This window comes from Varroa jacobsoni, unplaced genomic scaffold (assembly GCF_002532875.2).
Source record: "Varroa jacobsoni isolate VJ856 unplaced genomic scaffold, vjacob_1.0 contig00238, whole genome shotgun sequence".
Classification (NCBI taxonomy): domain Eukaryota; kingdom Metazoa; phylum Arthropoda; class Arachnida; order Mesostigmata; family Varroidae; genus Varroa; species Varroa jacobsoni.
Window position 1 is genome coordinate 26191 of NW_019214435.1, and position 26088 is coordinate 52278.

Genomic DNA, 26088 nt, shown 5'->3' on the forward strand with positions numbered 1-26088 from the left:
GGCTTTCGTGAGTTTACCGCGGTTGTCGAGGCAGGGCAGAGAACAGGGAAAAGAATGACAGTGTGTCCGTAAGAGCACGAATAGAAAATGTCGAGTAAATCTCATCATCCTATCTCTTCCTGAGCCATTGTCAAGCGTCGCGATGCAATAGAGATAAAGACGGAGAGGGCAGAGATTATTTTCCAATACCCACTCGACATAACCCAGAATATGAACGTAAGTTAAAATTGGAACAACAACTCACCCCAACAATGCCAGCAAAGGCCGCTGACAGATCAAGTTAAAGTCAACGCTGACGTCAAGCAGTTTCCTTCTACGTTCAGTCCGCTTGCTTTCTCAGCATCTGAGCCTAACAGAACAATCCTTTTGCGGCTTGCGGTCGTCCGCGCGTCATGGTTAACAGCGCTCTATCGGACAGACTCGAAGACTACCAAATAAGTACATTGAAAATGCCATCAGTCAGGCATATGCTTTCGGCGCAAAGGCTAATTGACGGCTACCCCCATTTCGGTCTATTCCGCCGGTCTTAATTACTACAACTTTACGAACGGTAGTAAACCTTGTAACGCTAAGATGTTAACGAAAACTGCAGTAGATATAATTACGGCAGTGATTCGAAAAACGAAACTTAGCGCGCCCGCTGTAAACTCGAGACGGTTATTCCTATAGCTATCTTCACATGTCGACGGATTTAGCCCCACGAAATTTCGAAGCTAGAGCGAGTCAATATCGCAATACCTCTTGTGATGTTTTTCGCTAACTGACTGATAAACAAAGAAGACGTTTCTTCAATGAACTCACTTAAAAATGACTGATCGGTTAACAAGCGGTCAGAGGAAGGAGGGATCATACAAATGATAAAATAATATCGTCACACGTAAGAGCAGAGTTGTGAACACACAAAAATGGAAACGACGAATTCTCGACGCAAGCGCAGGCTAATTAATTAAATCAAATACATCAATGCTTGTCAGATACTCACATGGCCGATTCCATTGACTGCGTAACCGCTATTTATAAAGCCCTGTAATGGACAGATTCACAAACAAAGCAAACAAAGACAAGACAGAAAGATCGATAATGCGTTAAAATAGTTAGGGGAAGACACCTGAAACGCAAACGGTTTTGATTATCGTTGCACTTATATGGATGTTCTTATAGGCGTGTCCCACGGGCTATCGGTCGCTGTCAAAGGACCTCGTCATCAAATGAGGTTCCGTGTGATTTGTGCGTGTTCGTATAGATAATAGCATCAATTCTTTTGCCACCGTATCGAGCGATCTTCGAAGTAACCATTTTTAAAGTCTTCTTTCAAAGCTGACCGATCGAGGTCTAGTGGTCGATGTAGATTCATCGGTTACAGTAAATAAACGAATACGACTACAAGATCCATGCGGGACATCTTCCTCTCGCTAGCAAAGCTCGCGTTACGAAGCGTTTTCATATGCGATGCGGTAACGGCCGCACCGAACGTAGAACTTGGAACATTCACCGTTTCTCAACTCAGATTATGTCAGTGTTGAGACGTAGATTCAGAAACAGTTCCTTCATGGAATATTGTAATGCAGTAAATGGCAGTGAGGTACATTTATGAAGCGAATTTTCCTATCAGCTTACTTTAGAAACCCTCGTGATCTTATGTAAGCGGCAGTTCTATGGCGTCAAAGACCTGGCCAATGAAGCAAGAGTCTTTGGTCTATTGCTATTTTGCCATGTTCCACCCTTGCCACCGCACTGCGGCAGAGGTTCTCAGATCTCTTAGGTATTCTTCAGTGCACCTCGAAACACCGTCCAATGTGGCAAGAGAGACACGGCGAGAGTCGCTGAATCCATTCAGCAACGGGATGTCTGTATGAGGTGTTCGCCTGTGCGGTGTGAATCCCCTCTGTCAGCGCGGCTGCCGCCTTGTTGCTTATCATCTGCTGGCATCTTCTGTAGCCCCCTGATCCATGCACGTGCGTCAACAGCTTCTTCTGTTAATGTTTATAGCGGCTTTTCTCTGAACGGCGACCTGTTTACTAGTGCATTCAGTGGAGGGCAGCAATTGGCGGATAGGTGTTTCCTTTTGCCCCATGCACCAGCCGAATACCTATTTCGCTTTACATGATTTCTATGGATTATCGAAGACGCGGCAGGACCATGGGGTTTATCTTAGTAAATGTCAATAAATTTAATTCTTTACTAAAGTAAGACAGTTCTGTAGCTCCCGTTTCTCTCTAACTGACATAAACAGACATGCTCTATCCCGTCGACCAGCCAGTCTTCACAGTTTCTAGTAGTCCAAAAGCAGTGTTACTCTATTATGGTTCAAGTTTTACGTTCTTCACTACGTACAACAACAAGTTTAATTAGCGGACTGCTCTCGTAAATAGCGTTCCCCGCGCTGGCCGTAGCCTAGACGTTGAACACCTTTACGCATATGCTACTTCTATCTAGGTATATTTTGCCTATTCAGTTGACACTTTGAATTTGAACGCCCCCGACCTCAACAGGTTATGGTTATTCTCACGGAAGCTTTTAATATCCACACAGAAATGCGCATTTATCGAAACAAATGAGCGACCATCTCATCCCTCAGGTCTGTCAATATGTTCTAGCGAGGACAGGCGTTACGGTCCAGTAGTTGAGTAACATACGCTTCTCCAGCTGCATCTGTTATTGAAACAGCAGCGGGTCCACTCGAAGCAAACGACTCTTTAGAATAAAGCTAAGAATTGATCCCACGAACGCGGTTCTCTTTTGCGTTGCGTTATTTATGGAGTTTCTGTTTAGTTCGTGTTGGTCCCCTAACGGTGGCAACGTCGATGTTGGCGCGATTGTGGCGGAGTTGTTCTGCCTGTGACGTTCATGGCACAGCGATGACCTGGTCGCTTGTGGCCGCAGAATAAGTGAACATGACAGAATGAACCGAAGACGATTTGCTAACGACGTCAGCTGTAGCCCTATTTTGCTTGCAGCGATCATCACTATTATCACTGCCACCTACCCATCGATGCTAATACCATTCGAGCTGCTCCAGCCTGAACTTCAATAACCCCAAAACGAAGAAAATGCTTGAAATTCAATCAGTTCGTTCTCAAGCGACTCACTGCAAAAGACGCGACTCAGTTAACAGCGACCGTCGCTTGGCGCGGTCGCCGCCGCCGCTAACAATTCAACTGTGCTTTGTTCATCAGTTTTCTCTCTTGCGATTCTCAGTAGAGCGCGTGCTTTCTACCCCTCTTACCCCTGAGCTTCCAAAATCGGTAGCAGCAACAGCAAGCCACCGCTCAGGATCAGCGTGGCCGACTGGACCACTAATACTCTGCCAGCGTCAAGCCGAGCAGAGCAGGCGTTGCGACATAATACAGCTGAACGCAATAGAACGCACAAGCCCAACTTGGCCGAAATCAGCGTTCATCATCAGCGTCGCCATCGTAAGCGAACGACAAAAGGCGACTTTAGCCTATGTTGCCGCTGCTACAGCAGCTTGTGCCGCCTGATGTCACTGACCTGTCTGCAGTCGGCACCGTCGCGTCCCTAACAACTCCAGCGACGCCGCTGGTTAAAGCCAGCGCTGGCGGCTCGCTCTGGCGGAACTCTCGTTGCTGGCCAGTCGATCCGTGCCTGAGCGGTTGCCGATGGCGGCGATAGTGGTTTGTGTGTGTCTAATTTATTCCTCGGTTCATCTTCCAGCCCGCCAGTGTCCGGCGTCTCGAGCGCCAGCGTCCACCCCACACCCGCTCGAGCCTCGCTCCCGGTCGGACGACGTTCGCCTTCCCACATTTCTCCTTTCCACGTCGACAAGGACTATGGTGACGGCAGGGTTCAGGTCGATCATTGCTAACGTCACCGATACCAGCGTCGACAGCATTCGCTAGCTGGACTGTCGCTGCTTCGGAAGTCATCGTGTTCTTGATTTCTGTCGCCAGCGTAGCGAGCGGCACCAGTAGCAGCGCCGACATTGACACGATCACACTGCAATTGTTGTACAGCTAAATACGAGGGACGAATATCGGACGCAGTATGGATACATTGATCATTGCTGCTGCTGCTGCGGTTTTTACTTCCCTTTCTCTGATTTTGCAGCCAGTCGGCAGTAGCAATAACAGGGACAATGACAGACAGTGAACCTCCTAAAGCAAGGCGAATTGAGCGTTGGCCGCAGCCTCGTGGATGCTAAAGCTAAGTCACGTCACCATTGGCAAAGATCACACTGAATGGGAACTGAAAAGACGTAAAGACATTTGACCCAAATGGCCCAAACAACATAAAAATGTTTTCCCTCTTTGTTAGTATTAAACTGCATAATAAACATTAAAGGGGTACGGCCGATATTGATACGAATAGGCTAGCAACTATACTATTAAGTAGAGTTTGTATCGATGTCGATTCTCGGCTTGCCCATGGGCAGGTTAAACAGTTTCGAATAGAATATTCAACGCACTATAATTTTTATATACATGTCCAGTACGCATCCTAGGTAAGTAGGATTGTATATTCGAGCGTATTTTGACGTCTAAGTTTACTGATTGCAAACGCTTTGACGCACCAGGCTGTTTCGTAAAAACAATAACAAGAGATAGCTGTTTTATCAAAAGTATTATACACATTGAATAACACAACTCTTATATTTCTTTGTTACGAAAACAGAAAAACTTAGCAAGTGCACCTTATACTATCGTGGGGGGCTGTTTCAAAGGAATCTCTGAATTCGTCATTGTACAAACCGGCTCGAATCATGCAAATGTTGGCCATCTCAAAGCAAGCGTAAAGGTGTATGACTTGTAACGAGTTCCTACAACAATGCGTTCATAAACAGATCTACAGTATAGTAGTCAATAAGCAAGATCCATTTTACGGTGGACGATTGTACATCAATAACAGATATCTGTCCGCTCGAGAACGGGCAGCCGGATCAACTTTATAGCTACTAAATGTCTGAAAAAACCTTTTGCAGTGACCTACTTTTATGTATACGGATCTCCTGAATACCAACGCCTATGTTCGCGCCAAAGATACACTTGAAACCTGTGCCCTATCCTCTTGGGTTGAAGTGCAAGATGATGAGACAAGAGTCCCATTTATCCAGTGCACTCGATCTCGGAGAGGACCCGGTGCTGGGCATGCACAGCAACGGCCGCGTGTGTCCACAAAGCGAAGACAGGCTTCAGCCCGCACTGCCCCATCATCGAAGCCATAAGTTGAAGATATCATCCTTGACAAAAAGGTCTTCATGAGCTGTCATAGCTTTTGCGCGCGACGTGACAGGGTTGGGCGACGATCTGCGGCTGGTATTCGGCAGTGTCACCGCATGGACCCCCGTCTTCTCCGATTAGTCAAAGGCCAATCATGCTTCTCGGATATCATTACGTGAAATGTAGATATTACTACGCCTCGTAATGATGGCAGATGCGCTTACGAACTGGCGGTGTTTACAGAATTGATGCGACGCAGGTCACCCCCACGTTCGAGTGTTCCTTGTTTCGCTGTTCCTAATAGTACATATTAACTGATTCGTTTGACCGCTCAGAGCTTTCTATAGAAGCGCTTAACCCTGCACATTCGAACGCTGCTATTATATCGACGCAATCGGTAAATCGAACTATATACCAGTTATAATGGATTGATTAGGGTTAGTTACTACTGCAACGACCAGGCGATGACCATTGCCAAATCAACGATATCAACAACTGCTAGAGGCATATGTATTTACGCAACATTTTTGTAAATACATCGGTTGATAATCGTTCGTCCATTTGAATAAGGACACCTTTTCATGACCGTTGTTACAGACGTATAGGTTATCTACTATCCAAATATTTTAAAACAAAATTAAAGGTAAAAAGGATGTAGTCTAATTTCGCCACTTCGGCTCGATCTGATTTGCAAAAGTATAACCCTATGCTTCTGTCTGGTTTCTAGAACAAACGAAGTACTATCACGCTTAGTAACTACGAACATTTCTTCCAGCCGCGTGATTCCTTGTTCTATCCCCACTGCTGATTTCAACAGGCCGGCGCTGGCTCATCCTCATGGTCTCGTGTACACCCTTGTACTGGCTATATTCAAAAGGTATGCACCTTCTCTTGTTGACACTAGCAGTCAGTTGTACGTAAATCAGCACCAGAACACTGGTGTGCTAGTCGCTAGCAAATCGCCGGTCACGAACCGCCGCCACCATTGTCATGCTTGCGTTCAGTGAAGCCTGGCCAGCCTTCAGCAGCGCGACCACCTCGACGGCGGTTTGCGTTAGCATGGTACTCTCACCACCGCGATGTTATGATGGGACTAGTCGTCGACAGATTGTCGAAACTATCCCCTGCAACCTCCCCATCCTTCCCTCAGTCTTCCCCGACCTCGCCGTTTGTCCCATCATCCCTCGCAACCCCCGGGCTCTATGGTTGGCTGCCTGCTTCTCTTCCCCATACAGTTACCCCTCTCTTTCGTTTCCCCTTATGGCTCACCCTCTATTTCTCTCGAAGAAGCTTGTGTGTTTGCTGGTCGGTCGGTCGCTCGCCTGCCCGCGCCTCTTCGCCGAGTGGTCGTTGCTAGTGGATGTTGTCGCTACCGCTGCCCGCCGCCGTCTTGCCGGCCTCGTTTGCCTCCCGTAGAAGAGTGTACACACAACGTCATACATATATGTATGTACAGAAGGGGGCGCGGGCAGCGGCGCACTGGCCGCCTAGCCTGTCTCAACTGCTTCCGTTTCAGCCAGTAACGACACCAGCAGCATTTGCGGCGGATCGCAGGCGGCACCGACGACCACCGGAGAAACTGGAAGGGCTGCGCCATCGAAGGAGAAGGCCGAAGAGGGGCGATAGAAGGGAAGAAGCGACAGCGACCAAAGGACCGATAGAGAAACGGGAAGCCGGGAGGCAGCTGCTGGGGTGCGGTGGGTGTGCGGCCGCAGCGACGGCCTCAGCGGCGCGACGAATTGGGGAGGGTCGCTCCAAGGGAAACTCAATGCGAAGCAAAGACACTAGAGGCTGCCGCAGAGTGAGATAGTAGCGATAGAGAAACACAGAGAAAATTAGAAGAGAAAAGGATCTTCTAGGGAGAAACGGTTAGCTGAGGTGCAGGCAGAGGGTCGGAAAAACAGGGAAGGAGTGGTGGCAGGAACGAAGGCAGCGAATGCCCACGCCGACGCCACCATCGCCACCAAGAGGCTACACGTTACCGCCGCCATGCAGAAGGCCAACGGAGAGCAAGGGCGAGGGGAGCGAACGAAAGACAGACTGAACGAACCGCTACGTACACACATACACTCGGGCCGCGTCAACCAACGCAGCCGCAGCCGCAGTCGCTAGGCCCCACTCGACAGACAAAACGTGCGGGAAGCCTTAGGCTGCTGTCGGATGACTGCTGGTGGGGCAGTGGCGGGCGTGGGCTGGATATGAAGCTTCTTGTGTGCGGATGCGATCAACGACGAGCGCACAAAGGGGGCGGCAGTGAAGGAAGCACGACAATAGAAGCACCGCGTCCGCGGAAAGAACACGAGCTCCCTGGTGATCTTCCTGTACTAGCCGGAGAGCGGTAGAGAGATAGAGGGGGCAAAGAGAAGGTCTACGAAGAAAATAAGAGAGCAACTAAGCAGGGGGAACGCAGAATTCGAGATATAAGCAGTAAAACGGGCAGGTTCGGGGCCGAAAAGGGCTGCGACGGGCACAGCTTACATAGATTATGTGGAGAGGGTGCATAGGATTGCTAGTGTTTAGTTGAGGGTGAACGGAGGAATAAGCAATGACAGAGCGGGAGACGACAACGGTGGCGGGGTGGCTGCTGCCTGTTCCTTCGGAGTTCTTCGGGAAGGCAAGAGAAGCAGGAAGAGAAGGAGTGAGTAGGGGGTAGAGGGTTCGCGAAGCAGCAAAATAGGGGATGGGCGATCGGCGCGCCCTCTTGCCGAATCAACACCCGTTTCGACTTTGTATAGGGTCGCTCGGTCAGTCCCTCTGCGCCCAGCAGCGCTGTAGCCCTGGCGCAATCCTCTTTACTGGTGGCAAGCAGTCAGACACCACTATGCTCTCGTATTTGTGCGACTCGTGCATTACCCGTTTTGCCCTATAGAAGTGCATGGCATAAGAACACGAGAGCATGGGTCTCTACGGGAAACGTCTTCGAAAGGCGCACAAGGTTCCCACACACCCGCTTGAACACCGATAAGGGACACAGACAAAAAAACAGAACTAGTTTCCAAGGTCTAGAGAAGCCATCGGGACACAGAGAAACACTCGAGTACACATACGTACATCAGCCCGCCTACAGTTAGTAGGTCGGCTTTTGCATGCCAACTCTACCGACGTTTGTCCCCGGCCCGAGTTCCTTCTTCTACCGTTTTCAGCCGTTAGCGTGATGCTGCTGGGGGCTCAATGAACAACCAACCACACAGGAAGTTCCAGTCGCCCGCGACCCTTTCCTGCGAAGGCTGCTGCAGCAGCTGGCGCGCTAAGTAACGCCAACGACGGTAATATAGCGCCTGTCTGCCTGTCGGCCTGACAACAATCGCGGGTGCAGGACGGAACAGCAGAAACGGCGCCAGCGAGAGCAGCAGCCACCCTTCCTCGGCGATCTGTCTATAGGTAGCTTCTTTAGAACGGCCCACTGCCAGGCTATGACCGGCTTCTTTGATCGCGGCCGCTACAACACCAGCAGCCAAACGCTGAAGCCGTTGCCGGCGCTACCGCCGACGAACGATGAAGCTGAGGCTTAAACGCCCTCTCTGCTACTGTTGGAATTCGTCTTGGCGCTGACTAACTGAGACAGACGAGTTTAGGCAAGCCAAAAGCCTTCGAAAGAACGTATCACATTGCTAACGGCATGAGCAAACGAAGCTCGTGCTGATCACCGGAAAACGCAAGAACCGGATAGAAAAAAGGATTCGCACTAACTGGAGATCCTTCTACTGAAGACGAAATGCGCTCCCTGCGTCGTTTTCGTACATGTATTATGAAAATCTTAACGTGAAGGGGTGGGGTCTTAGAGGTAGTAGAAGTGACCTAGAAGTGGCAAACGAAATGGCGATGACGGTATCGAACGCGGCAAGACGATAGGAAACACTGGCTATTTGGTAATAGTAAGAGATAACATGGTGCAAATCACCGAGTCATTATCAAAAGGTAGTAAAGCGCCAGCGACAGAGGAAAAGAGGGAAGTAACGAGGCGCCCAAAACTATTCGCGAAGTTTTTTTTAAACTTGTAATAATTGTTATTACTTTTTTTTATTCATAAGATCTGCATAGTTTTATATTATTTATATCCATTTATTGGCAATGGGATTTGAAGCAACAACTCCTGGTGCTCCATAACCAGAAGCTTGGTAATGTAACTCTCGATTTTCCTAAATTTCGTGCGGGAACTTTGTTAAAAACTCTACGGAGTAGTTTCAGTGTTTAGTTGTATGCTACAGGCTGCGTTGGACTGAGACAAGGTCCCACAAGGCTATGCATAAACATGACACACAATTATATGGGTTATATAGGGTTTAACCTCTATTGGATAATGATCATTTCGTTACTACTTGAAAATCATTTGAGGTTCCTTAACGAGTTATTACATTTTTTTTGAAAATCAATGGACTTTCTGCCTCTTCGATCTTTCTGATGCCTTTGGAAAAGTTCTCTCTATCGAATATGAAAGTAAAGACAAGTAGTTACCTTTCCTTTGCACATACGGTACAATTTGCCAGCAGCTGACGAATATAACGTTGCAGTAAAGTCAGGTCCTTTATATAAACGAATTTAGCGCCTTCCTACAGTTAATTGTTGATCATAGCTCTAAAAGAATTTTCTAACTCTATTATTATGTCTATATGGTAGTAACTCACTAGTATTATACTGTTTAGCTCTCGAGATCGTAGAGTAAAAGAATTCTCTTAACAATGGACACGTCGTAGGGGCTAATGTCAAGCTACACAGCCATAGCTCTGTATAATGCAATTATACTGCAGGCGGATTTGTTCTTCCTGTATAGAAAAAACATTAAATTATAACTGTTGTAAGCAGTAGACCACTAACTGTCAGTTATCTGCGGTATCCAGCCGCAAGCCGTGGGCTGATAGCTTTCCATTCTTTTTTATTCTATCTACCGCCACTCTATCAGCTTCACCATGTCATTTCTATTAAGAAAGATGAGTATTTGACGCAAACCACTGAAATTACTACACATAATAGTCAATCTCACGTTTAACTGTCAGAACAGTAATAGTATCATATTATCGGCTTGCTTCTAGTTTGTTCGCGCACCGGCCAAACTACTCATAACGTACCCATCAACTATAAAACATTATGCCGGATATAAATAAATGATTCAATTTGTAATCCCCAAGTTGTCGCTCGGTCTTTCGGTCCGTGGGCGGCGGCCTGCCCACGTCATCGCGCCGGGCCACTGCGGATTGGTCGTCGCCCGCCGGGTCTTCATAGTTGCCGTAGCGCAGCAGTGCGGTGGTAGAGGTACCGATGCAGTTGCCGCTGGTTGTAGTGCTGCTGGTGACTATAACGGTGACGACGTTGCCAAAAGAAGCGGCACTGGTGGCTTGGGCGCTCCCACGTGGTGCCACCAAGAGTCATACACCCGGCTGATTTGCTCAGCTGGGAGGGCCCACACGAAGCAGGGTTACAGGGGCAATAAGAGGCGAAGGGGGAGGGCAGCATCGAGACGAAAGAAAGAACGGAGAGAGTCGATTTTGGGGGGCCGGACAGACAGATAGACAGACGGGCGGAGAGAGAGATAGAATGAGAGAAAACGTGGGTGAACGAGAGAGTTAGAGAAAAGGACATAAGGTACAGTCACCCTTAAAGAGAGATGGGGGTGTAGGATTCAGATGAGCGAGAAAAAAGAGGGGAAGACCAAGGGGCACTCAAATAGGAGCTGGGGAGGTTAGATAACAGAAAGGAACGAAGAGTAGGGAAGAGCAGGGCGAGGGTGGACGGATCGTAGGAGGTGTCTTTAGAAGGGTAACGGCGAATCGGGGGTCCCACTCGCTGAACTGTAGGGATACCACTGCCAAAGGGACACTCCAAGCTGCCACCATCCGGTGGGAACCACAGTCGGCCTTTTGGTAGCCCCCGGCAGGAGACCGCGCAGGCAAGTATGTAGGCCGCACATAGCGGCTAGCATACCCGAAACAGTACAGAACCATACCAGCTGAGAATATGCTAGCCTGTCCGCTTGCTGCTTGCTTGTGACCAATACCACCATCGTAGGGAGACAGGACACTATTCAAGCGTTCGCGATTGTGTGTCTGTTCCCTGCGGCCGTTCAGCCGTAGAGAGCAAAGTGGAGCCAACGATGACGATGACGACGAAGGCTACGTCCTCCTTCTCAGCTACCTCCTGAGTACCCCACACCCAAAGCTAGCTCCCACACCACTCGCCCTCTCCATCAGCCATCACTACCACGCTTCTGCTCTCCCCGCTGCGTTCTGGAGAGCTGCGGGCGCGGGAGGCATTTAGGGGGTTAGGCGGAGAACCACCACGGTTTTTAGACAAGGAAAGGGCGCGGAGCAGCCTGAGGCTCGTATGAGAGCAAACCCTAAAACAGCTCCCTAAAGGCGCCCGGTCGGGCGAAACAAATGGGAACACCAAGCCATCGGCAGCGGTGGCTAAAGCAGCAGCCGCAATGGAGAGAGTGAAAGGGGCCATAGGGGCTGGGCCCCAACCGGGTGTGGGTCTAGGATAGCGATGGGCAGCGGTGGATAGAGCGATCGAAGAAGCAGACTAAAATGGACCCCGCAAAGGGAAGGGATATAAGCCGCCATGTCCCTGTGGAGCCCCATACCCCTCATGGATCGGAAGTCGGAGAGGGTGGCGCGACACGACGACGCTGAGCGACAGAGGATCACCAACAACCCTACGATGACGACGCAATGGCTAGTCATCATCTCATAAAGTACGCTGCGTGTACGGTACGTCCAGATGTGCTTGCTCTTATGATTTTTCTCGGTCTCTCTACCTGTTTCCTCCCATCTCTTCAGCGGGTGCGAAAAAGCTAGCTCGTATTATACCACAACAGAAAAACAAGAAGATCATCTGACTGGCTAAATGAATCTGATGGTCATCAGATCAAATTCAAGTCATCGCTCGAAGGCAGCAACTTCCTGTGACGGCTGTAATGTCCGCGCTATCCCAACTTGTTTATTTCTAACGAGAAACTTTACTGTGTTTGGCAAGCACGTAAACAGAATCTTCTTGCCATATGTTGCGTGGCACGGAGTGAATGGTTCAATGACAGTAGATTAGTACAATGTTGCCATGAGAATGCTGTTTCTATGCTATTTGCGAAACGAGCGGTAGACGTGCACATTGACGTCGACAGCGGCTGCTGCTGTAATAGGGATAAAAAATGCCAACGGCTCCAACAGCCGGTGACAGTCGGCACCAGGGCTAGGCCACGAGCTGGATAGGAACGTGGGTCTATCACCGCGCGGCGCTCTGCTGAAGGGTAAGCGCGCAGACGCCGCCGGCACTGCAACAGGTGCCGCAGTCACCGCTATTCTGCTTCAATGTAACATTGGCGGCAGTGACAATATTCGCCTTAGTAGAATGCGCGCGCCGAACAGCCCTTTTACGATGCGCGACCCCCATATGGACCATAGGTGTCAGCCTGTTTGTTTTGGTTCTACGGGTAGTTGCAATAAATATCTGTGCACTTATTACTCATGAATATGTAACGCTTATGTGAATATTAGATAAATCTACGGCATAACACATACAGGGGGTTTGGAGACACCTGTTGTTAGCTCAAACAAATATATGCAATGGATTATAGCGGCAATAATAACTGATCCATAATTATAAAGATAAAATATGGGTATCACAATAACCTACTATACTTGAAGAACATTCGCTTAAGTCTATTGTTAAGTAGCAGTTTTATTGTTGTCATTCCTGAAAACTTGGAAAAAGCGTATTCGAAAACAGGTTAAAGGCACATTTATTTTCATTTTCTGCAGACCTATATTGTAGCTCAATATTCGACATTCGAACGTTTCACCTTAAGGGGGAGAACAACTCGTTCGAATCCTTATACATCACCGTGTACTCGGTAGGATCCAAAGTGAAATATCTGCTTTCCCACAGACGCATATACTTGTACGGTATAATAACTAATCATGGCTAAAGATCACTCTATCGCCTTTCTGCTAATCAGCCATCAGCCTAATGTTCCTACCTGTCAGTCTGTATTATGATGGCCTGAATCGTAACAGGTCCCTTGAAGAAGTTTTTCAGTTACTGCCTATATTTAGCTACCAAAAGCATGCTATGTTTTCTTCTATAGAAAGCTCAAAAGCGAAAATTAGAACGCTAATGCAATGACGGCTGTCGCTGGTGTCAATGGCAAGCAGTAGAAGCTGCCCTTTTTTTCACTCTGGTCGTTTATCCAAATCCCTATACTTTTCTGTATTCAAAGTAGATTTTTGATAAGTTACCACCTACGTGATTGTGTTTAGACATCAGACAATCTTATGCACATTGTCGATCCGTGTCGACCGACAGATACGCAGATCAGCCCACATAACTACTGCATAATAACGATGATAATCGTGAGCATAAGCCCATACACGTCAGAAAGCTTCAATATGCGGTCACACAAGCCAATCAGCCTTCCTGGCAATAGCGTTGACTTATCGTTAGATGTGTTCAATGCATTCTACGCAAGAAACATGTCCTGTCACCTGTGCATGGACGGACGCACTTGTGGGCAGAAATGTGGTTACATACAAGCACGCACAATCGTTGGCTTTGTGATCAACATCAAGGTTCGGCACAGAAGGTCGCTCTCGAGGAACGTTTTTACTTCATGCTTCCTTTGCACCCTGCTGCTCCCATAGCAGCCTCTGCTTCCCTTTTCCCTTTATTGCGCTTCGTTTCCCACTTATACTTCTTTTCTTCTTCGTTTTCATTTTCTTCTGGTTGCTCGCCGTTCCCTCCGCCGCCGTCCTCGAACTCAGTAACGCGTCTTCGCTTCTTGCGGAAGGCTGGCAGCCAGCGGCGTTCAGGTGTTCATGTAAATGTCCGCTACCCGAAAAAGATAGCAGAGTACCACACCGACAAGAAGGCGTCGGTGGCAGCAACGGCTGTCGTGGCCTCGACTGCAAGCAGGCAGCACCCAGTTAGTCTCGGTGGAAAGCGAGCGAGCAGACGGACGGACGGACGGACGGTCAGGCAAAGAAACGGGCTACGGGGAGCAGCAGGCGCATGTGGGTTAGCAGAGGACCTTAGTGTCATGGGAGCACTCGGGGTAAGAGGTGAGCACGTAATGGTGTAACGGGGGCTTGTCGAGAATTGGGCTTATGCAATGTAGGTTCTAATGGGGTTTACGGAAAACGCTGCTGGCGACTTGCAAGATCTTTCGGCTATTTGTGTCCTCCACGGCCGCGGCGGTGGTGGCTGCGATGGCGGCAGTGGAATCGGGCACAGACTCAGCTTCCTTTTTATCGCGGCCTCTCGGCCCGACGGCTCTGCCGATGCTGGTGCTTCTAGCCGTTCCTTCGACGTCATTGTCGTTTCGTTCTGCTCCCCTAACCTGTCGTTTCCGCAATTCCCCTTTTGAGGTACTCCTCCCCTGTTCTTCGTGTGTCGGCTTCAAGCAGGCATGACGCTCTCCAAGCATTGCTAGTGATGGTAGTGGCTTGGTACCGTGGCTATCCGCATGCCTATAGGACCGACCGACCGACCGACCGACCGGTCGGTCGGCCGCCACAGCCACCGCTGTCGCCGTTGCGGCCCATGCGTTTTACAGCAAGTCCCATATGACCCCACCCTCTCCCCCTACCGCGCGCTTTCCCTGTCTCTGTGCCCTGTCACGACCAATCTCGTAGCTGGGCTGCTTCCCCGCTTGCTCCAGCTACCGCTGCTGTTGCCGAGGTCGCCGCTGCCACTCCTGCCGCCTCCTGTTCGCCCCCTGTTCCCATGCACATCCCTCCGCCCGATCCGTCTCCCGATCCCCCCGTGTGCAGCATGACCAGAAACCGCTGCCGCACAGCCCTACCAGTTCGGCTTGCCGACGGGTTGCTCGCTCATTCGCTCTGTCGGCTGGTGACGCAGGGGAAGGTAAAGCTGGAGTTAGGGATAAGGGCAGTAGCCGGGCTGAGCCTTGAGTCGTCAGGGTTGGTTGCACAAGGCGGGATGTGACGGGGTCCTTGGACCCCTGGATTCGTAGCGGGTAGGGGGTTGGTGGACGGCTAAGCCGTTTCTTTCGCCACTGCTTCTGCTGAGCCGCTCGTTCGCTTTATCATCATCGGTGCTTTCCTGCCCCATTTATCCCCTTAGGGGCCGGGCGTTCTGATATACGTGGTGCTATGGGCGCCAAAATAGGGAACGGCGGCGGCAGTTACGAGGGACAAGAAGGGGTCGCCACGGCCGACGAACGAAGGCGAGAGAAGGCGAAACATAGACGAGGAAGGACATCAAGGCAGAAAGACTGTGGAAAAAAGGGTCGAGAGAAAAAGGGAGAGAGATAATTGGGGAAATCGGGGGACCTAGTAAAGAACGAAGGTACAGCGAATATACGGGGGTCGGAGGAGGAAAAGACCCTCTCGCTGTCTTAGTATTCGGGCAGGGGCAGAAGAGAGGGAGGGTAACTGACAATGCCTACCGGCCTGTGGGTGGAACAGATTATACAATGTCTGTGTTGGCGGCACGACAGGCAAGTGGCGAGGGGAATAGAGGACCTCGCCGCCACAACGACGATGCTGATGGTAGTCGTAGTAGTAAGGGTGGTAGGAGACCAGCCAGCTGCCACTGCCGCTGGCACACTGTAGCGCGCTAAGCAAGAAGACTTACTTTTAGCCACTGTCTGAGTCGCGTACACAAAGGGAGACCATGTTATACATATATTTATATATGTCTGTATAATCTTCACCTCTTTTTGGATAACAATACTCAGTAAAAATTAACCTAATTTTCAACCTTTTTAATATATTCTCTTTATTAGTATGTCTATGGCACGACGATTCTAAATTGAATGGAGGTAATCATTAAGTGAACACTGCTATTACATCATTCATTCAATAATATGCTATAAAACAAAGATGTTCAATACACATTGCATGAATAACTAGTCCTACATTAGGATAACCCGACCCTGCACAATCTCTCTATACACAGAAAAGAGTCGAGAATTCACCGTCTTTGCTCGATTTTCTTGTCGTCTTTTAGCATGCCTTTAAAACGATATCACCGTCAAGAATCGCATGTATTTTCCCTTGCATTATTTCTTGGTTGCTCTATTTTTGTTCACTACGTAGTTTTCTATATGGTCGGTTATCGTCCCTCTTACGTATCGATTGAAGGCTCGCTCGCCGCCCAGCGATGATGCAAGAGCTGTAGCGGTCCGCCATTAGTCGACCGCTCACTAGTTCGCGCGTCACTCGTTAAATAGAAATTCGTCGTCACCCGATTGACATTGAAAGTGTAATACTCCAAGCAGAAGAATCGGGTAGATCAACCGAAAGCGCCTGAGAACAAGCCGAAGACCAATGCCCATAGAGGCTGAGTTGCTTACTAGCCCGGCTGCTGCTACGGTTTCTGCTGACCTGGGCCGAGATCGAGTCGTCATCTCTGTCTTGAACCAGCCAATCTCCCTTCTCCGCCTTCCCGCATACCCCTGTTCCCCGTGCAGCGACTCTCTTGGAGACTTCACGGCTGCTGCCTGCGGACCCCCCACAACACCATCCCTTCCTGCTATCCGTTTTCCTGTTCCGAAGACCTGGGGCCGCTAAAGGGATCCACCAGCGGGGTGGGGGGGGGGGGGTAACAGGGACAAAGGAGTGGGGAGTTCGGGAAGGGGGTAGTCAGGGGACTTGAACGAATGAATATACGCCCCAGACCCCATCGTTGCTGCTAGCTTAGCAACCCGCTTCGTCTATCTTGCTGCTACTGGCTGTTGGCTGCTCTAGTTGCCCCGTTTGCGTCCTATTCGTCCCTCTTTTGGGCAGCGACTCCCGCTGCTTCCCTTGAACAACCCCCTAAGTCAGCCACCACTCTCGGCCCATTCAGCACTACCAGCTCAACGCGCCCTCCTATTCCCTGGCTGTTCTGCCTGCGCACAGCTTACCCTTACCGCGGCGCCAGTAGTACACAGTCCCTTAAAGCTGCCTTAGCAGCGAATCCCGACCGTTTTCGACCCGGTGGGCTGTCTGCGTCTCTGCTGCTTTCCTGTCTGCCAGTTCGGCAGCTTGTTTGCCTGACTGCGAGGCCACGAGGCCAATGAGCGGTGGTCGATGGAACAGCACAGGGGTGCTTGCTAACAGGGAGCCAAGAGGTCGGGAAGGGAGATAAAAGAGTGAGGGGTGTCTACAGGGGACGAAGACGCAGGGCACCGTTTTCCTTTGTAAAATGGGTACAGGGTTGGGAATAGAAGAAAGGCAGCAGAAGGTAGGCCCAACAGCAAGCAGACAAACCAAAAGCATCTTTTCCAACGCCAACAACCCCCACTATTACCACTAGGATCAGCAGCAGCCCCGTTACTATCAATGTCGGCCAATACCAAACTCGACGAACAGCAACAACAGCATCCCCCAGTAGTCAGCCTCGCCAGTGTCTCACCTTTTACGAGTTCGTCTTTGGCGACGACTACGACGGCAACCTACGGCGGCTAGTAAAATACCACACGCCACTAGCTGATAGCTTAGCGTGACAACGTACATAATACAAGAAAACAAAGTACCTTACTGGTACCGACGAAAAACATGTTTGTACAACGGCAATGTGATAGTTTCCCGCTTTCTTGCAGACAAAAATCGGGTTCGAAATACGACTACCTGATTCTACATGTTCTCAAGAGGGGAGTCATCCAAAGCCGAGAAATTGTTAGCGGACGACACGACGTGGCTATATGCCCCTAGTTATTGGATACGTGTTTGCTGTTACGTAAATATGGGTATATAGGCTTTATTAATGATTTACTCGACCTACAGACAGTTGACGGCTTCTGGAAGAAACTACGGACGGTAATCCACGTCAATTTTGATGACTGCTCGTGCAAACCCCTTGATTTCTAGCCAGGTATTAGGGAGACAACCATTATCGTTCTCCAAGAGTAGACGCCAAAAAAATTCCAAGAACAATTCACAGTTGAATTTGTCCGCTGTTTTTCTTTGGAATACGGAGTCGCCGAAAATATTGTGACTAGCCAACACATACGCGCTAGGAAAGACACCTACATCAGTTGTAACCCACCAAACCATAGCGTTTTTTTTTTATCCTTCCACGACGCTGTGTACTGCTACCTCTCAAAAAGCCTCAGAAAATTTTGGCAGCGACGGCACGAACTCTTGAGGGTCGTATTGCTACAGCTTTTGTTCTTACTGCTACGACCGCTAGATCTGGTGCACCGAAACTGTTAAAAGAACTTACAACGAATGGTATCACTGAGGTGACAATAGTCAAGGAGAAGCTATAGTCGAAGGGGAGCTTAGCTAACATCGGTAAACCTCGTTCGTCCACACGGACAATCGCCAACTAACACAGCGCACTGACAGAGTAGCCGCTACCGGTAGGATCGAGAAGGATCGATTCAACAGGTTGCGTCTTTTCGAGTTCGTATCCTAAAGGTCCCTCGCTTGCGATAGCGGCTTCATCCGCCATAAGCGACACGGATAAAGCACACCACCAAGCGACTCGCAAGCCGCCTGAGTGGCTGGATGGTGTTGTTACACCTCCTGACGAAACGTATTTTTCTATCGGATGCACTCTCACTTGCATTCTGTCCCTTAGATTCTCGCAGACATTTTGAAAGGCGGCTTTCGTTGCGTTGGTAGCCCTGAAGGAGATGATAATATATCAATCCTGTACAGTAGGTGTACATGTACGTACTATGATAGGTGGACGTGTAAATTCTGGGATTTTTGATTAGATTGATAGAATATTTTTCAACTGTGTGTGAATTAAATCTAGCTAGCTAACGTTTCTGGATTACAGTCCATTGCGGTCGAGTAGCAGGGTCAAAGCTAATTCACCGAGAGAACGAACCGCAGTACTTCCCTTTTTGCAGGTATTCTATGGTGGAATGAGACTCTTTCCGCCATAGCGGACTAAATATACTACATGAAACGTACGGGGTCAGTAGTAAATGATATAAAAACAAGGGCACTCGCTGAGTTAAACTGATGTGAATCTGCTGAGGGTGCATGCGGTTGGTAACTAATAATTTTTCAAAGTTGGCAGTGTGCTTAGATTGGCTTCTTTCGGGTAAATTTTATTAACTATTCAATCTTTTTTTTTCACAGTATTAACCCTTACTAGCACTTGTCGGCAACCACTTAAGACGGGTAAGTACATGTATAGAAGACCATAAGCTGTACACCAGCCCACAGGATCGTGGGGGCTACGTACGTGCTTTTGACATGCGCACCCTACTCTGATTCGAAATTTTGTACCAGTCTTCGTCCTAGAAGGTTTGTCTCGCAGACGAAGAGACAACTAGTTTTCATTATTCTTTCGACACTGCCTACGTATGGATAATATTTTGTATTTACATTTTATTATTACTAGCAAAATTGTGATCTTGCAAAGTATTACAAAATTTAGTTTTACGAGAGCGGTCTACTCTAGATGTTCCGGATGTTTATGAAGCGAATGTCACCTTGCGGCTCAAACCAGGTAGCTCATGCTATAACGATACACAGGTTCACAGAAAAATCCTATTGTAATCCTTAGTACCATCTTTGGGCATCTTGGACAGTCCAGATTTGAATGATTGTTTTCCATATTCGTCGACTTGCTTGATATTTTCATAAAGCAACGACAGAGGTCGTTGCTTTCTGAAACTGCTAAAACGACCCTAATTTCAATTAAAGACGGACTCCTTTTGTTCTACTGTCCACGTCCCGCTAATGCGTGTTTTTGAGCATATAAGATGTTTACAATGTTGAAGTAACAAATAAAAACGTTGACCTTTTACTAATGTGCGATCGCATTCAGCCGTCCTAGTTCTTACATTTAGGGAACCATCTGCTGCAACCACGGCTTTACCATTACCAAAAAAAAGGCAGTTAGTTGGCTAGAAGATGTAAGCGACCGGTATATGATCAACAACACGGCCAAAGAGGACACAAATATCAGTTAGAACTACAACATTATTCACCTATCAGTTTTTTGTCCAGCTACGCTAACTAGTCGCCTGCTCCTTGTAGCTATTGCAGGCCAATTCAAAGATGTTATCCAAACAGCAACGAGCAGATTTAGCCTATCTACGCTCGAATGGCCATCATTTCTTCATCAAAGTGCACTATATCTACACACATATACATAGGTACATACAATCGCCCTGTTAAGTGATCCCGTTAAGCTCAAGTCGCACCGTCAGCTAGTATCGTGGGAACGGCCGTCCACACGGAGCAATCTCCATTAGGACGTGAATTACCGTTTGCGCCTCCGTTTGCCGGACGGTCGGTCGGCTGGCTTTCTAGGTGAAGGGAGCGCACAGCGGGAGCTATACGTGAAACGCTAACGAATACTGAGGAATTGGTAACGAAAGAATAGTTAAATGCTTAAGAGAACGGGTTAGCAGAAAAGGATGTGCCTATTACACGAGTTCACGCTTCTCAAACAACACACCGCTCGAAAATTCGAAATAGCTCTGAGTGGCTGCAGCAGCGACACGATTCCGACTAGCTCCTAGGCAGGTGGAGACTCCAGCTCAAACGACGATCACACACAAAGGCGTTCACCCATGCACCTATGCACAAAGATGCATGGCTGTGTGTATATATGTACATATATATACATATTTATATAGATCTATATACATATGTAGATATATATACATATGTAGATATATATACCTATATAGGCATAGGCACAGGTAATAAAAACTGGTAGGTAAACTGACGGACAGTTAAACACGATAGGTAAATTTGTCACATAGGAGGAGCCAGCATTTGTTAGTGGATGATAACTGATGTATGTACTGGTGGCAGGGTGTGTATCTGCAATGTACAATGCAATGTATCTGCAATGTATATATATATATATATATATATATATATATAGGTTTATTAGGAAGCAGATACTGCATGAAATTCTCGGAACATTCGAATATTTTTCAGTGAGAGAAACAACGACTGCAGGTCGATTGATACCAGGAGATTCTCTTTTATCGATGAGCTCGGTCGAGTGTATAAGATGGCAGCTATCTACCGCAGCTCGTTTTATGCCGGTACTCCTTGTTACATTCAAATTGACCTGCACCTACTAGCCCGTGTACATGGTAATTATAATCGACTAGGTGACCTTTACTGCGGTCTATTGCCATACGGTCTCAATGCTTGTTTTCTGCTGCCGGCAGACTATACGACTTTAACCGTGATGACATTCATCAGCTAAGTAAGCCACAGCCTGCACATAGCTACGTATGAGACACGTGCTGCAAGAGAGGTGTACAATTTACTAAAAAAATCTCCTGCTCCAGCCGCATCTCGTTAATCTACACATGAAAAAGATTAGCACCCGAACAGGCGAGCAATTCCTTATTTTTTTCAAAAACTCCGAATTGTTTGTTTCTCGTTGATCTCACCCAGATGTATGTAAATAATACGCAAACGTATTTTATCGCTTCCATACCATATCGCTTGTGAACACCCCTCTAAGCAGGGGGTCTGTGACGCAACAGGAACACGAATCTTTGTTTAGTTATGTCTTTGTTTAGTTGCGTCTGCTCAAATAATGAAACCGCGGCTACTTTGGTGGAAATTTAACCGATCGAAACACATGGGCTGCGTAGTGTACAGACCAACTATAGGCTAACCGGCAAAACATGTAGAGCAGTAAGAGAAAGGACGTAACTAAATGCTCATGATCGTGTCAAAGCTTCCATGGGTCTACATATAATCCACAGGATCCGGTGACGAACAGGAAGGTTAAATGGCCAAGAATGAACGTCCGCAAAAAAAGACAAAACAATTACTGAATACAACTCACGTAGTCGTGAAAGGCCTTAGCTTCACTAGAATGTTCACACGAGTCTCTCCGCTCCGGAGCTGCGCAATATAGGTCCCAGAATACACTGCAAGACAAAAAACAATATCCGAATTAGCATACAAACTATCATTGTATGTACATTGCAAACACATGCGTCATCATACACGATTGGTTAGTCAAGCACTGCGTAAAGAAACACGTCACTGGGTCTAACGTTGACTTATAATTAAAAAAACCTTGCGTTAGTTGATTTCATTGCTAACCATTAAGCTCAACTTCGGTCACTATAAATTCCGTATGAGCTGAACAATTATTTCTAACCGTGCCATAGTCTTTGTCGTATCGCTCCGTCTACGGCCCCCGCAGCGCTCGTGGTGATTGATATCATGGCTACGATCCAGCTTCACGTTGGGGGGCGATTTAAGCTAACTAAAATTTCCCTCGATATCCCAACCCATACATAAGCACACATTCCTGAAGCTCAACATCAGATGAAGCTAGCACTGCTTTTACTGCTTCTTCTAGTGCCATTGCAGTAAGCCATAGCAGCCCCCTCTCATTGAGTGTCTAACCCTTGTCGGACGCGTTTCTATTGCCCCACAGCGTCTTTCTGAGACCATCGGCAAAAACAACAACGATGAGACACGAATAAGTACAACAGCAACAGCGAATGGAGGCTAAGAAATAAGAGCGGCAAAATGGGCAATTTCTGTTTTAGTTTTTGGTCCCTGTCATCTTCTTCGTTGTCTATCGGCGGTGAGGAAATGAAAAGATGGCGGCATCTCGACCGATGAATGAGTGCAGCCCGCGAGCTGAGGGACCGGCGATGAGCGACCGGCGACCGGCGACGAGCGAAAACCCGTTTGGCGTCTCCACAGCAGCGTCACATAGGCGTCAGCGTCCTTCGGAGCAAGCGCCTGCCCATATTCCCGCTTCGACTGCTTCTTTATTCTTCTACTGCTCTTGGAGAAGGAGCTAGAAGTTGTCGTCGGGGCCGGAGGCGCGGGAGGCACCCGGAGGGTTTGCTCGGTCGCGTCCAATCGCCTGTTGTGACTGCGGATTCAGAGGTTGTTACAGAGTTTCTATCTGTTGGCTACCGCTGCCTCCGTCACAAGTTGTGAACAGTTAAGCATCAGCCAGCAAGATCACTACAGTACAGAGACTATCAAACTGCTGCTAAAGCAGAAGACAATACCGAGACACAAATATATATAACAGAGTGTACACGAAATTCTCGCTGTTGGTCGAAGGACAGCGGATGTCGAACGGCGACGATGAATAGGTGCCGAATGACAAGCAGCAGACAAGTGCCTCTCGCGTCAATTGAATACACCAGTAACAAGGCCAACAAAAGAAATCTACCCATCCCATGACAACGCAACGACAACAAAGAGTAAACCGGAGGTGACCGGCCGAACAGTTGGCAGCAGAGCGAAAATGCGGCCGTAACTTGAAAGACCGAAAACAAAGCCAAGATACTGGAAACGCCACCCGATGGGATATTGCAGGCTGGCTGAACGTTGCCCAAGAGCTGCAACGTGCATATAATTAATTTTTTGTAGTTCTATACGCGCGCACGCGCATGTATGCAACGCATGTGGCTCATGCATGCATGCATGCATGCATGTATATAACTTTGCAATAGTATTTCTCTACTTTTAAAAGTGTACAGGCATACTTATAGACATTAGCAGATCGGTGCCGAAGAAACTATTTCGATTACTATCAATAATACAAAATTATTAGATTTGGAAAGTCAAGTATCATGAAGGTCCCTTTTGGCCCTGTTGATAGTTGTTCTCATCCAGCGTGGATCGAAAGTTTGAGGTTCTTTCTGTAACAGCGAATTCTCCATTCTGTGTCCTTATCCAAACCATACGAAAGCAGGAAAAGAAAAGGCTAGCCAATAATCACGAACCTTGTGGAGGTTCAAAAGTTTTCAGTAGCCAAAGACAGAGCAGCCGCCTAAGTCTCTAGCACGCGCTAGCGATGGCCGTCGTTTCGCTGAAGTTATCAACATTATGGAGTAGCCCGTTTCTCCTTGGTCTGCTTTCCTATGAAATTCTCCCGATTTCCCAATCTGCATATGATTCCTTCCTTCGTTCGGTTCGGTTTATCTCCCGCGTTCCGTCTCGTGAACCAAATACAGCGTCATCCCAAATAGAAAAGAAGGGACAAGCGTGGTAAGAGAGACGCAAACAACAATGAAGCCTCTAGAGAGAAGGCCATTTTTGGGGTAGTCAGCCCGTTGACAGGGTGTATTGAGAAATTAGGGACGGGGGAGCACTGGAGGAGAGAGGGAAGACAGTTAATGGTTTCACCCTTCCATTGCCCCTCGCCGACCTAAACAGTTCGTTTGAAAACGAACCACAGTGGAACGGGCGGGCTAGCACTCGTAGCATAATTGCGGCTGCGGAGCGATCACTGTTGAGGAGAAACCAGCGAGGCTTTGGCAAATCTGAGGAAACTCGAAAAAACCGCACTATATTTGCTGCAGCACAGGTTGAATGCCAAGCGCCGAAGAAGAACGATGAACTTTTTTCAGCAGCAACGATTGCACCTACATAAAATATGATATTATGATATAAACGATGGGGACAAAGGGTGCAGCAGCGCGACAGTCAGCAGCGAAAGGACGATAAAGCTGCAACAAGTCAAGAGTGATATCGGGTGAAACAAAGTGACCGGAGTATTCACTGGGGAAACTTGCGTTCAGATACTTCAGCAGACATAAGAAGTTGCCAAGATGGAAGATAACCAGGAAACTTAGCAAATAGAGCTATGTTTAGCAAAGTTAAATTTTGTGACGAAGATAATGCGTTCAGAAAGCACCCGGTTAAGTTCGTATCTAAAACGAGCGCATGTCAAACTCATAAAACAATTGAATTCATATAATAGATATCTTATTACCTTCATAACAAACGTTTGTTGTCTTGGTTGATACATGAACATCTCTACGACTCTTGATAACGTAAACGACTGTCTTCGAAAGTTAAACTCGAATCCCAAAGGCCTGCCAACGTCTAAAGACACGTCTACGACTACTACTACGAGTACGAAGTCTAGCAACGGTTTTCAGCCTGAACATTTAAGCGTGTAAAGTTATCGGGTATGAATGAAGGCACTGGACTTTTCAATGTATCCAATTGTGCTACGAAGGAGGGTACAAATAAGACAGGCTGAATGTCAGAACCAAACGCACTTCACACTAAATATCGAAGAGTACGGAGTAGAACGCGAGTTAACCAAATCCTCAAGTATAAGCGCAGTCCTAGCTTGGAACCAATTACTTAAATTTGACATTTACAATTTCAGTTATTTTCACTTTATTCTTTGCCTTTCGCAATCATTAACCATGTTCATCTATTTATAATTAAGCAAGTTAACTATCGTACGATACGTAGCATCAAAGCAATTTAAAGCTGAGATTTGTATAGACACAATGCATTTCTCCCTTAGTAGTATTTGGTCGCCAAAGGACTTTTACCCTATTTTCTGTTCCATATGGTTTTCATCTGCAGGTATATACACATATGTATGTGCGTATCACTAATTTGACTCACTCAATGACAGACTACGTCTAGTCATCACCAGTACTGGCTTGTTCTACGTCGTCGATCAACGAAGTTTACAGAGCTGCCAAAATTCGCCCCTGATCTTTACATACTCACCATCTTGCTGCTTCTCCTGGAAGCAGACCTTTGTCTGTCACGAGGTTGCCTCGCCCTTATCCGCGTTTTTACACTCCTCAATATTTCCTCAGGCCGAGCTGAACTCGTGATCATGGTACGCGCGCGATCAGTTCATGTCACGAGTTACCGCATCAAGCACAGCGAAAGCACCGAATCTACAGCTGAGAACTCGCAACCGGGGAGGTAACTAGGGGACTGGAAATTTCCTGGCAGCTTGCTGACTGCCTTCGTCCCCTAGCACCTAGTCCTCCCTAGCTCCTCCTTCCGTTGCTTTATTAGATCCCCTCTATACCCCGTACCTTCACAAGCAGGAGCGACAGCCAGGGGTGCTCATACTGGCATAGCTATCAGCAGAAACAAGAAGCGACGACGAACCACCCACTCGTCCAGCCTCCGACCCGTCCGGCCTTTGGTCCCACATATCTCGTTTTCTCGCGGCTGCCTTGGCTCCGAGCGACTCTCGGCCTCTACAGTTTGTATCGGCGGCCAGTGCTCCG

At 48.0% G+C, this 26088-nt stretch overlaps 1 protein-coding gene across 10 annotated transcripts in view; it reads right to left on the minus strand.

The window, feature by feature from the left end:
* LOC111270993 (single-stranded DNA-binding protein 2) overlaps positions 1-26088 on the minus strand; it is an 86256-nt gene that overhangs the window by 25910 nt on the left and 34258 nt on the right. For 6 of the 10 annotated variants that reach the window (XM_022851492.2, XM_022851495.2, XM_022851491.2 and 3 more), the window contains 2 exons: positions 21900-21984; positions 983-1024 (listed from right to left, as the gene is read on the minus strand). In XM_022851492.2, the coding sequence (XP_022707227.1) occupies positions 983-1024; positions 21900-21984 (127 nt within the window). The remainder of the gene's footprint in view (positions 1-982; positions 1025-21899; positions 21985-26088) is intronic. The other 4 variants (XM_022851500.2, XM_022851499.2, XM_022851497.2 and 1 more) reach the window with 1 other exon arrangement.